The 14,295-nt window shown below is 36.7% G+C and overlaps 2 protein-coding genes across 2 annotated transcripts; both read right to left on the bottom strand.

Moving 5' to 3' along the window:
- Window positions 1–3,111: 3,111 nt before the first annotated feature.
- Window positions 3,112–6,602, bottom strand: LOC126823332 (putative ankyrin repeat protein RF_0381). The gene is made up of 2 exons (XM_050552107.2): window positions 6,476–6,602; window positions 3,112–4,976 (listed from the first exon to the last, which is right to left on the bottom strand). Exon 2 carries the CDS (start codon window positions 4,707–4,709, stop codon window positions 3,165–3,167), a length of 1,545 nt encoding a protein of 514 aa, XP_050408064.1. The 5' UTR covers window positions 4,710–4,976; window positions 6,476–6,602; the 3' UTR covers window positions 3,112–3,164.
- Window positions 6,603–8,221: 1,619 nt separating this feature from the next.
- On the bottom strand, window positions 8,222–12,605 carry LOC126823338 (uncharacterized). The gene is made up of 2 exons (XM_050552126.2): window positions 12,531–12,605; window positions 8,222–11,847 (listed from the first exon to the last, which is right to left on the bottom strand). Exons 1-2 carry the CDS (start codon window positions 12,546–12,548, stop codon window positions 10,810–10,812), a joined length of 1,056 nt encoding a protein of 351 aa, XP_050408083.1. The 5' UTR covers window positions 12,549–12,605; the 3' UTR covers window positions 8,222–10,809.
- Window positions 12,606–14,295: the final 1,690 nt, after the last annotated feature.

Below are 14,295 nucleotides of genomic sequence, written 5' to 3'. Positions count from 1 at the left end.
TGTCCTTACTAGATGAAGCTTTCAATATCAAGAACTCGCGATTGATGGACATTTAATACAGGGTTGTATGGACCAGAATCATAACCAGACCGCGTTTACAACTTTAGTATGCAATGTAGTAAAACATGGTGATTACGATTGGGTTCAAAAATTGCTAAAACATAACAGCTACATCAATATTCTGAACGGTGATATTTCGTTTCTTGAAGTCGCTTACCGCAACGAGGATCACAAAATGGTGGATATTTTAATACAGGATTGTATCGACCAGTATCGTGATCAATCAGTATTTAGAACTTTCATATATTATTCAGTGAAGTATCGCGACTGTGACTGGCTTCAAAGATTGATCAAACACATCGATTCAGTCAATTTTCTGATAGATGGTGTTTCGTTACTAGATCTCGCTTACGACGAAGAAGATTTCCAAATTGCTGATGTTTTACTTCAAAACGGGTTTGACTTGCCTCTCTTAAATAATAAAACAGTTATAAGACGCTTTAGTCAAGCAAGCAGTCGGAAGGATAAAAGAAGTCACGTGACTCTAAAACACATGATTCGGTACGGTATTGTTCACGCCTTTCCAGGAACAGGTTTATTGACTGACCAACATAGTTATAATGTAGAGGTTTGTATCCATGCCAGGGAATCAAGGATGTGTGTAATCCCATTCTACAGATATCTTGTCTTAAACCGATTCTATATGATGTACTTGTCGAACTTGGAAGATAACCGCAACTTACGTCATATATTCTGTTCTCGTGATTGTCCATATTCTGTTTTACCGATGGTGTATCAACTAAGGATAATCTCAAATCTTTTCTAAGATATGAGGATATCCTTAGTGATATTTATCGCAAGACAGAAATTGGAGAGGGAGTATAAAAACAATTTCTTACATATACAAGTATGGGAATCGACAATTACCCTTTTGTAAGCCTACATTCAGAATTTCCAGCCTGAAATTTGGATACATGGTCATGTGACTAGTATGAAATAAACAAACATATTTTCAAACTAGTTTATTTCAATGGGATTTTATTATAAGGCGTAGTAAAACGGTATGTGGTTTGGTCGCAAAGGCCCAATCGGAACCCCGTAAATTCAATGACGTACATATCTACGTAATAGCCATTCTTACCAATAATACTTGTATAAATAAAAACATGCCTAAACATTGATAGATTTATTATACTGTTGGAAGCAAGCGAGAGAGGGATAAATTTTACTTTTAAGGTAAAATTGTAATTTTGATTTTCATTGAGAGTTTTATTTTAATAAATAACTGTAAAAATGGAATTAAATGAGGTTAATACGCCATACAGTATGCCCAGACTTTTATTTCGAATCCCAACTGACAAATATTCTTTTACGTGCACGATAACTATACAATGGGCCTATGTTTTGTTTTTTTGGGTTTTTTTTGTCGCATCCGAACGACTAGATACTGTCCTTGCAAGACCCGCCTTGCTGAACCACGAACAAGTGGAATCCGCGAGTCCGAAAAACACGAGGAATTTCCTCGGCCAACACTGGAATCGAACCCGAAACATCACCACTGAGTCACCGCCACTCCTGTAAATTGTACGTGCTGCATCAAATATATTGGAAGCTTAATAAATTCTTAACTTTTCTGAGAATGCTTTGTGAACTCCCAGGCGCTATTCTTCTTCTTGTGCTTGCTCTTAGGGACGACGCTTTTACGAACAGAAAAGTTAAGGCTACGATCGACATGATCACTACTACGTAGCAATATTCTCTGTCACGGCAGCAAAAAGAATGTGAAACACTATCAATCCTTCGTCATGGCATTCAGAATCCTTAATCTCCAAATAGACTTCACGTTGTGTTCCTTTAAAGCGATAATTTCATATTTTCTAAGAAAGTCAAAACATAATTATTTCTATGTCTTTTGCTCAATAGGTTTTCAACTCACTATTATACGATCATAGGCATTATTCTCCCACTTAAAAATCTTTTGACCCCGGAAATAATAACACAATTACCTCCCTTGCTTTCTTTTCCCCATGGAATAGCTATCTTCAAACGTTTGAATTTGAAGTTTAAAATGATATTTTTGCCAATTTCTCAACTGGCAATAGTGAATTATAGGATTAATAGGATTATTCTTTAACACGGTAGGACTATTTATAGATACCATCTATTTTAGGGCATAATTTTTATACATTTTAAAAATATAACTTAAAAATATGAAATTGCAACTTTAAATCCAAATCTCGGGAAAACATTGCTAGTCCAAATACGTGTTCATATAGCAAAAATACACCTCTAATACAAAGTTAAACTATGATATTTAAGCATAAGTCTAAACACTAGCAATGACTCATTATAAATGACGAAGAGATATGTCAAATTACTACAATTCCCGTAGGCTACTTATTAAATCGACAGCTGAGTTGACAGCTCTCGCTGTAATAGTTACAAAATATATAGATAAAAAAAATCGAATATTTTGAAAATGTCAGTCAAATTACTTCACTCTGAATCGAGTTATCTTCGATACAAGAACATTGAAGCCTCAATTACCATTGCTACCATTGTTATGATAATAACATGCAATCGGCAGATTTAGCTCTTGCATAAGGGTTTTAATCCAGCATTTCAGTAATTTGTCAAAATAAATCATAAATTTGATAACGAACTGAAAATGTTTAATAAAAGCAATACCTTGTTTAAATACCAAAGACATTAAATATGTATTCAGAAATAATAGCATCAAAATCAGTAGCAACTATCTGTTATATTTTACTGGGTATATCTTTGTTAAGTACATCCATGTACGTCTTCAAACTTTATGTTGTTGTTCTTAGTTTTTAACGTCCGCTTCCACCGAAGGTGATATCGCAGACAAGTTGTCTTTTTTTTATTTTCATTATCTTGGCGCACGCGCAGGGGTCTTTGGTGTGGGAGGAAACCGGAGTACCCGGAGTAAACCCACGAGGTTGATAAGGCGCCCCTATCTGCAAGCCACATACGCTCACACCGAAGATCGAAACCACAACCGCCCGCAAGCCAGAGGTGACCGACCAGCTAGAGGTCAAAGCGTGACACTTAAGACCACTAGACCCCCCCCCCCCCGCCCGCCCCATTAGTACATTTATAAATGTTGTAGTATAAAAAGTCTACCTAACCGGTCTCGTGATTTAGCCCGTATTACTAAGGATATCATCATATCTTAGAAACGATTTAACTTTATCAGGCAGGGGCAATAACCCTACATTAAACCACATGTTAGGTGGACCAAGTGATCCGCAAATCACATTACGGGTTATACAAAGAAGTGACATGGGACTTAAAGCCAGTTCTTGTAATGATTTTAGCCTACCGAAAGCCAGTTCCTCTAACGGTCCACTGGCTACGCCCACATCACGCGAGAGACTATGATTTAGCGCCAGATCGGAAGCAATATTTTGTAAATCCTTTCCATGTCCATGGTTATTAAACGGTACAGGCAACTTAGAAAGCCTACAGTGTAAGTCATTGTTATTTATCAGGTTGGACATGTACATCACGTAAAGTATGTTGATATACTGAAATACGTAACTATGGTAGCATTTAAGATGTAGCTGTGGAGGCATGAACTGTGTTCGACGACGATAGGTGTGAGCTATACCATACTGTATGACATGTTTAATTTTCACGATACCGTGTTTACTCCGATCGTATTGGTAACCAAGCCAATTTAATGCTTTTATACAATTGCAAAAAGTCAGGTGATGGCCGTTTTGGAGTAAAATCCCCGCCATGTCATAGTTTTCAACATAATGTGCGACATCTAATAATGAACGACCATCCTCCAGAGCAGCGAAGGGACTGACATATTTGATATATTTTTCAACTCCCTCAAAATCGTTATGTATCAGAGAAAAGTATATGAAAGGTGTAAATCTGGAATGATCGGGATTCTGGTGAAGACTAGCTTGTATTAATGTGTCCACCATTACAAGATCTTTATTACGGTAAGCGTATCCTAGTAATGAAGCATCGACAGGTAAGCCGTGTTGGATTAATTGTGTGACCGTTTCTCTGTCACAATATTTCATAAAATACTCCATACAGTCCTGCAAAAACGTGTCCCCCTTATTATTAGAGTACTCATAACCACAAGCCATGTCTAGTAAATAAACAGACTGTGAATCGAGACATTCCTGTATTGAAAGTAATCTACAGGATATAGCTGGGTTGCGAATAATGATAGCAATGTGTAGTGCAGTTTCCCTGTCCTTGTTAGTGAGGGTAACATCTATCCCACTGGACACAAGCAATTGAACAACTTTTAAATTTTCATTTCTGGCAGCCAGGTGTAGTGCAGAATCCTTAAATCGGTTCGTCGAATTTAACTGACACCCACTGTTTATCAGCAATCTGACAATATCGAAATTATTTGCTGCCATCATTAAAGGAGTGTTCCCAGTCACCGTGTTACTGTGTTCTGTATTGGCAAGGGAATATTTGTTATTCAGTAACACATCTACACAATTTATATGATGATTCTCGATAGCTGTAAGCAGCGGAGTATTACCATATGAATCAGTATATTCAACATTAGCCCCGCGTTGCACCAACGACACAATGCTAGCATAAACACCATCCTCACATATTCTCAACAATGCTTCACTGAAAGTGATTATATCAGAATCACCATTCTCACATACAGTCACCGGTGCTTTAATTCCGCTATTTTCCATACTGCTTACAGCTTTTCATTTCACAAATCTTCACTCTACACTGCTGCACTAAACACCTGTTTTGAGGAATTAAGTCTCTTTTTCGGAGTAAGAATCTATGAAGTAGCCATTGTCTTCACCAATTATAACTTGACACGTCCTTAAGTTCAGTTCGAGAAATAAAGGAAAGGGGCTTGCTGGGAAGCTGACATTATGGAGAGATGTGTATAGGCACCTTAATACTTCTACAAGCAAATATTCGCATCTAAACTGTTGTACCATACAGACCTTGAAATAAAAAGAAGATACACACCGTTGCTAAGGTCTAAAAAAAACTAATCAATTGTTTCAACCAAATCTGCTCTTCTATTAAAAATTAAAAAGTAAACATATAAATACAGAGTTTAGGATCAGGGGCCTGTTTCACGAAATTTTAACTAAGATAAAAATCGAAATTTTAGTAATTTGATTGGATAATATTAAATTGATTTTAGTGCTTAGCCAATCAAAATTGAAGTATCTACTAAAATTTGGATTCCGAGAAATAGGACTCTGATCACTACAACGCATAAAACATATCAAAAATTCAAACAGTCCAACACACATTAAGAATTATATCTAACTTATAACCACATCACACAAAGTGTGTCCAATATTACACTAAACTTATAACTTATACCACATTACACTGAAATTATATCCACCTTATATCACATTACACTGAAATTATATCCACCTTATACCACATTACACTCAAATCATATCCACCTTATACCACATTACACCCAAATCATATCCACCTTATACCACATTACACTCAAATCATATCCACCTTATACCACATTACACTCCAATTATATCCACCTTATACCACATTACACTCCAATTATATCTAACTTATACCACATTACACTCAATTTATGTCCACCTTATACCACATTACACTCAAATTATACCCACCTTATACCACATTACACTCAAATTATATCCACCTTATACCACATTACACTCAAATTATATCCACCTTATGCCACATTACACTCAATTTATATCAACCTTATACCACATTACACTCCAATTATATCTAACTTATACCACATTACACTCAAATTATATCCACCTTATACCACATTACACTCAAATTATATCCACCTTATACCACATTACACTCAAATTATATCCACCTTATACTACATTACACTCAAATCATATACCACAGTAAGCTGCGTGTGAGTGTGAACTAGCTTTATTTGAAGTCCGCTTCCACCGAGGTGATATCGCAGACCACATTACACTCAAATTGTATCAAACTTACACTACATTAAGGGAATCAGTGTGACTCATTGAGTAAGACGTTGGCTCGCTAACCTGGAGGGCCGAGAAAGTTCATCGGGAGTTTCCGGCGCGATTCCCCTATGTTAGTGGTGTAGGGCGGAAGAACTTTGCCGGAACGGAAAACCGAAGTCCCGTGTACACGTTGGCGTACACGTAAAAGGACACTACTCAATTGAAATTCGATATAAGACCAGTCAAAATCTACCCCCCCCCCCCCCCCACAGCTCCCTCACAACTCACTATGGCGTATGTTCGTTTTCTTTTATCCAGTCGAAGCATAACAGTAGGACGGAAAAACCCATTTCATTTCATTTACAATACATAACAATAAACTTACACCCAACTTACTTATATTACTACATTACATTTAAATTATACCCAAATTATACCACATTACACACAGATTATATCCCAGATAAACCACATTACACTCAAATTATATCCAATATTACCTCAAACTCAAAATATATCCAATCCCCTCAAACAGTTTTAGCTGTGCTTGAAGATATTACTAAAGCTAAAGTCGACTTTAACTTATGTGTGTTGTTTTCTATGTAAAATAGGGGTATTCCCCTTTCCACAATTCAATAGATCTTTACTAGTCCATTCAGTGATTATTCATGCACTGTATTGTTAATATATTAATGACGAATAAAAGGTTACTAGTTATACCTAGTATGTATACAGATAATATCGCGTTCATAACACGGTCCGTCATCTATGGTAACCCGGATGTAAAAGTAATACAATTAAATGTTTGTTTTTTAAAACTGAACGACCGCGTCTAACATATAGCCTAAACAAATTGCAAAAGAAACCAATACCGCTTAATTCAATGATATTTATGTTAGACAAAATCATGCTCCTTTTGGGACGAATTCGGCCAAGGCAAAATAACATAATTAATGTAATACAATATGACGGTCAAATTCCTGATAATGCCCCTGACTGGGCACAACTTCAAGGTGAACGTGTTCTATTTGCGTATCCAGATGTGTTCAGGTGAATTTACCCCCCCCCCCCCCCCACACACACACACACCTCCATATTTACGAATTTTCTTGTTTCACTTGACTAAGTAAAATTTTGTAGGAATGTAGGCTTTTATTGTTTGAACACTCGTTTGCGATTTTATTGTCGGTGGAGGCTGGCTCTAAGCCTAAAGAATGGACAAAAAGCTTGAGCCGGCTGATCTAAACTATTTCTTAAAACAGTAAATCTTGAAATATGTCAGTTTTCACTCTTTAGAATACTTTTGTAAACAAGTTTTTATTGTACTTCCGATATCCGTGTGAACTGTCAGCTCTTTATCTAATCTCCCATAATGTATCTTTAATATAGTGCATTATAAGGTCCATATATATACTATTCAAAAAAAGTAGGGGATATTTGATTTTTAAGTGTTATTAAAGTCACCTAATGAAACTGACGAAGAAACAAATGACAAAATGAAATGAAGTTCACATTCATTGATTTATTCCAAATGATCGTTAGACTAAGTAAGGTACAGACTGACCATTATAAGGGTAAAATGATACCCGGGGTCAAACAGCTGATCTGATTTGCTGTGATGACACGATTTCTCAAGGCCAAGGTACGGATAAATCGATCCTGGGCTTGAGTTGTCGCCCTTGGTCGACCTGAGCGTGGTCTGTCCTGTACAGATTGTGTATCACGGTATCTGGACCATAGCCTGCTTATGACAGACTGAGAAACATTCATCGTCCGCGCCACAACCGCCTGTGTTGTGCCGATCTGTAGCATGCCAAGGGCACGTAACCTTTCATTTTGGGTAAGCCGACGCATATCAAAATTTGTTTTCTGGTCACTAAAACAATTAAACTGATGTTTCCACCCTGGAATTCAATGCCACAATGACTGTAACATTCAAAGTCAGAGTCGTGCAAATCTTGGGTTGGACCCCCATGATGATCCCAAGCATCACCTGCATTCCATGCGGTAGCTATTGGTGCGTTTGGGCGTCACATGTAACTGGAAATGTTTCTTCTGTTAGGTTCTATAGTGACTTTTTTCGTACTCATTTGCATATTTTAGTATTATGCCCCCAAAATCAAATATCCTCTACTTTTTTTGAATAGTATATAATAAGACTATTTCAACAAATAATACATATAAAATTGAGGAATATGAACTAAACTTTATTTACATGTACAAAATAAAACTAAACATACATACAAAGAGTGCACCGGAACTACATATAATATTATAAATGGAAGTTAGGTAAATCGTTTAGTTGATGTTATATAAGTATGAACTTGAGAAAATAGTATTCTTTTCCTCGGGCAGATCCACATCACACCATAGTATAGTTAAAAACTGGATAATGTAAAGGCAATTTACTGAAAAGTTCACTCAAATTGATCCACTATGACCGAGAATTAAGCGATTGAAATTTCCGCCTACCCTCGATCATCATTACTAAAGTCAGTACGATAAACACCATAGTCTCGATTATCCATGTAATCGTTAAATCGTGAAGTAAAGTTATGCAGTAAATCGGCTCACAATCCACTAAAGATCGCAGGCTAGCGATATCATCTAGAGTTGATTATGGCCTGGATAGGTTAATTAATGTCTAATGAATAATTTAAATAACATTTCAGGCCTAAAGAAAGACCTGAAATAGACAGATTTAGCTCTTGCATAATTATGTTTATGATTATTTCACTGAAAGTACAAAACCGTTTAAAACTGCTTCGTTCATCGCTATGGCTCGATATCACTCTCGGTAGATTTTGGTCCGATTTTCACGAAATACTAACTCAGCCGTGATTAGGGTGTAACGCTGAAATATTCAAATGTTTTTTTTTTCAATCGAATAAAAATTGCGACCTCTAGAGGGACCAAAAGCTAAAAGCGCGTTTTTTCGTACATTCAAGAGCCATAATTCAGGAAGTTACGATCTGATATGCGCGATTATCAAAAGGAACCAAGATCTTTGGGTTATAAACATGTATTTCAAGTTTCATCAAAATTGGATGAAAATTGTGACCTCTCGAGTGTCCACAATCTAAAAACGTGATTTTTCGTACAATCAGGGGCTATGATCCATGAAGTTATTGTCCGATACATGGTAATATCGAAAGGAACCGAGATCTTTGGGAGATAGACCTATATTTTAAGTTTCGTCAAAATCAAATAATAATTGTGACCTGTAGAGTGACCACAAACAAATTGTTGACGGACGGACAGGGGCGACGACAATATACGTCCACATGAAAAATGTGGGCATATAAAAACGGGCATATTTGTTTTGCACAAGTATAAACAATATAATCAATTAAAATTTATTTATGGTACAAAAAATATTTGATAACTAATTTGATGCTTTAACAAAGTCGAATAAAGAACACCCACTGTCTTGATAATCGTGCATAAAAGTTCTGGGCAGAATCACCATGGCTCTGAATGCTCTCGCGGCTGGAAGTCTTAAGGAGATGTTTTAACCTGATGAAATTTATAAAATACATTCGATGGCAATCCCAGAAAACAACACATGTTTTTTTACTTTAAATAACTGCTTGAGTATTCTATGCTCAAATATTCTGTCAGTGTGGGTATATATATTCTAGCAAGGCGGTCTCATAAATACATTAATTCTAACAAAACAGTCACATTAATTCTAGCAAGGCGGTCACATAAATTCCTGCAAGGCGGTCACATAAATTCTAGAAAAGCGTTCACACAAACCCAGGCAAGTCGTCACACAAATTTAGGACAATGCGGTCATATGAATTCGCGCAATCATTGTATTTGTATATATATATATATATATATATATATATATTTCATTAAAGACGTTTTAAACAGCATCGGCCAAACTCAAACAAGACTAATAATCCAAATTTATAGTGGGTGTCGCCATGCCTCGGTGAGGAGGACGTTGCCTCACTAACATGGAGGTCCGTGTTCGATCCCGATGTTGGTCGAGAAAGTTCCTCGGCATTTTCCTTTTCCTACTTGGTTCCCCCATGTCAGTGGTGTTGGGCGTGTAGTCTTTCGGATGGGACGAAACGCCGAGGTCCCATAAAAGAACCCTTGACGTGCAGTTGAAAGTTGAAATAAGAGTAGGCAGTAGAACACTGCATGACGTATGTCCGTCTTCAACAGACCTGTCGGAACAGAAAAGTAGGACGTTAAACCCCATTTCCTTTCATGTTCATTTCCAATCTATAGTACCAAGAATATCACTGGTATTATCACTATTCATAGACTGTGGTAAAACCGTACAACTCACGTTTTAGTATATTCGTCTGGTGTCTGGTTATACTCGGCCAAAATAGATAACTTCGAGCACCTGCCCCATGGCCAACGTTATTGTTTATACCCAATTCTCGATATACGGGGGTACGGGACAATTCGTCCTAGGACAACTTGTCCCATGACAATTCGTTCCCTAGGACTATTCGCCCCCGAATAATTCGTCCCCTCTGGACAATACCCATAGTGAAGGGAGAAATGGATTCTCTAACTAAGGCCTTGTTTTAATACTAAATGTAAAACGATGTAAAACTAGCATCAAAACTGAAGTTTAGGATAAAAAGTAAAGATTAATTCAGTTTTTGATAATGGTACTACCATTATTGTTGTTCAGGGACAAACTGTCCTAAGGGACGAATTGTCCTAGAAGAAAATGAAATGAAATGGGGTTTAACAACATCCTCCTGATATGCTCCAAACTGGGCTAATGAAGACAGGCATACGCCATACAGTGAGCTATGAGGGGAATTTTGCCCAGACAGCATCACTACGGTCTGGTTGGACCTCACCAGACGGAAGGCTGAAACAAATCATGAGTGAAATTACATGGAATAACGTTCCCACCAATAAAGCAAAACAAGTCTGTTGGTGTACCTCGCACCCAGGCAGCATGACGCCCAACACCACTATAACTAATCACCAACACATCACAGGTACTTAAAATATGCTGATCTAAAATAACTTTCTTAAATCCCTCACAAGATTTCTGTTGGTCCTTTTCTTGGTCCACGTGTGCTATAACACCTTCTGTATCCATGACCACGTCTGGGAATGATTGCTTCACTATTACTCTGACTTGTTCAGCATCAGTTGTTACAAATATTCTAAACAGCTTAGGATCATCATACTTTCGAAAAAAATCTAAAATATCAATCACGTGATCCATATCATTTCGATTGCGTAAATCGTTAGGCATAGACGGGTTACCTCCCATTCGAACCTGAGCGCAAACCAGTTTCCTGCCATTAGTTCTTTTCATAAAGTTTTGATAGCTTCGTTCCAAGTCTGCGGTAAGTGACATATTTTCTTGCCAAATTGTAGCAAATATTTGGCCCATGCTAAGTTTTTCTAACCATTTTAAATTGTGTCTGTGAAGTTTGTTTTGTCGAATATAATGACTAAATTCACTATTTATTGTTAAATAATTAATATCCTTATTAAAGAAACGTGAAATGTTGTTGGTTTTTATATTTTGACGGAGTTCTCTCCCGTAGCTGTCTACAAAATTTCGTTCTTCTGTACACAGATTCTTTGTCTTCTCTTTATCCAGTCTCCAGTCTCGCGATTTGGGTTGTAAAAATGATGTTACGTCACACGGTTTGTCTATCTCTATTTTAAATCCGGATTGGGTGGCATTAGCCAATAGATAAACAGCTATTAAACCCTTTTGTCTGTCGGCCCAGCCTCCACATACAACCCCTTGTCGGCACGTATACACTAGAGTCCTGTCATTCGAGACTGCTGTACATGGCAACAAATTGAAAACACCAAAAGTCAAGCAACTGGCAGAAAAAAGCAGCCAAGCACATATCTTAATCTTATTCTGAAAAAAAATAATAATATTAAAATATAATGAAGATAGTCACGCAAAGCGTGAATATACAGATGTACGTCCACGCAGCAGCTGTGTCAAGATAGCCACAGCGGCTTATCCGAAAGGAAAATTTGGATGTCTTCAAGAAATGCAATTTCTATCGTGTCCACAAGCGTTGGAGGATATTATATCTCTGGACCAGGAAGTCCTAGAATCAATAGAGTTCATCCTCGCAGATTTGACACCCTCTCACAATTCTAATCCTTCACACCAAGGGAGTCACGGTCGCGGGTAATTCGCCCAGAGAAAGTTCATCGTGATTTTCCGGCGTTGTTTTTTCCGCTTGTCAGTGATGCAGGACGGAGGACCTGAAAAGTGCAGCTGTCTAGTCCTTCGGGTGGGACGGAAAACCGGGGTCCCGCGTACATATTGACGTGTATGTAAAAGAATACTTTGCAAGTTGGAATTCGATATAAGAGTAGACCTTAGCGCCGCTGTCCGGGCAAACTTTCCCTCATAGCACACTATGTATAGCACATGCCCAGCTGCATTTATCCAGTCGGAATAGAACAGTAGGACGTTAAAACCCATTTCATTTCATTTAATAAATGCGGGTGTATGCTAATATTTGTCCAGAGCATAGAAATCAGTGTCCCATGTATCGTGAAATAATTATTTTTATTTTAACTTACCTTCAATCGAGTTGTCATACCGTCTCTTGAGATCGTTTCAAAAAATCTAAATCACCTTAAATATAATTAATTGAGTATACAGGTCACAATTCTATGGAATACAATTACTGCTTATTACTGAGTCACGTTTCAACTAGGCTTCCCTAGCTATGATAAAAAATGAAAATATGACAGGACAATATATACATGTACACAACAATACTTAGTTAATGTTGAGCAACCAGAAATATTACATGTACCTAAAGGGAATCTGATTTAATTAGGATTATAAGGATTATTTTGGGGGGTTTTTGTTTTGTTTTTTTATTTGCTTTTCAGGCCTGCTGTTATTGTAATTTAATGCACTCAATAGTTCTAATCCTGTCGGCCTTCAGGGGATTATTGATCATTTGTGCAGTTATTGTTCATTTTTCTAGGGTTTTTTTTTCGTATATCAGTAGAATCACTCGCATCAACATGCACATATCAATTATTTTTCATTATAATACGAATCAAATCTCATCTTCTTAGGATGTTGTCATTATTACAACCTCATCAAATCGCTGTAAATACTCCACAACAATCTATTCATTAATCATTTGTGTTTATTTCATTGAAAGGGGTCGTTGATAACATTTTATCAAATTTCATTTTCTTTCAACGTTTGTCATTATTAAAACCTACTAATCATTGTATATACTCCACAACAACTTATCAATTAATCAATTAGTCAATTTTTAGTTAAATTGGTATTATTGAATTTTGTTATTAGCGTTTAACTTTATAATCCTTAATTAAATCAGATTCCCTTTAGGTACATGTAATTAAGGGAGATTTATGGTTGGTCAGCATTCACTAAGTATTGCTGTGTACATGTATATAAAGTCTGGTTATATTTTATATTTTATCATTGATTGATAATGACTAGAGAAGCCTAGTCGAAACGTCGCTCAGTAATAAGCAGTAATTGTGACCTGTATACTCAATTAATTATATTTAAGGTGCTTTAGATTAAACATACATTATGTAACTGTATTCCATAGAATTGTGACCTGTATACTCAATTAATTATATTTAAGGTGATTTAGATTAAACATACATTATGCAAGAGCTAAATCTGCCTATTGCGGGTCTTTCTTTAGGCCTGAAATGTTATCTTAATTATTAATTAGACATTAATTAACTTATCCAGTCCATAATCAAATCTCGATATTAAATTCAGCCATATTTTGATGAGCGAGACGTAGCTTCGAACAACCAGTACGGTGGTTGAAATTATTGCACACGTCTTGTCAAAACCTTCAAAGGCTAATATCTTCGCTCGCAATAGAGTAAGTTGAATGAAATTTTCAAATTACTCATTTTACATTATCTATATTCGAACAATTATAGCAAGAATGGCTAGCTCTTTATCTTAATCTTACATAATGTATCTTTAAGTTACAAACAATAAACTTTTATTAGTGTTTAACTAAATTGGTTGCTATAAACTAGTTGCTAACTATAGTTGCTGAATGAACTTTATTCTCATGAACTTTAATACACAGATACAGAGAAAACATAAAAATATAAATGAAATGGGGTTTAACGTCCTACTATTCTGCTCCGAACCGGGCTAATGAAGACGGACATACGCTATACCGTATGCTATGAGCGAAATTTTGCCCGGACAACGGCACTACGACCTACCCTTATATCGAATTCCAACTGTCAGGGGATATTTTACGTGCACACCAATCTGTACACGGGACCTCGGATTTCCGTCCCATCCGAACGACAAGACAGC

This window comes from Patella vulgata, chromosome 6, assembly GCF_932274485.2.
Source record: "Patella vulgata chromosome 6, xgPatVulg1.2, whole genome shotgun sequence".
Taxonomy (NCBI): domain Eukaryota; kingdom Metazoa; phylum Mollusca; class Gastropoda; family Patellidae; genus Patella; species Patella vulgata.
The sequence above is the reverse complement of the archived record's forward strand: the minus strand, read 5'-3'. Positions and strand labels throughout refer to the sequence as shown.

What these genes read in the sequence shown, in the direction of transcription:
- LOC126823332 (XM_050552107.2), bottom strand. Translation starts at nt 4,709, where the DNA reads ATGGAAAATAGCGGAATTAAAGCACCGGTGACTGTATGTGAGAATGGT.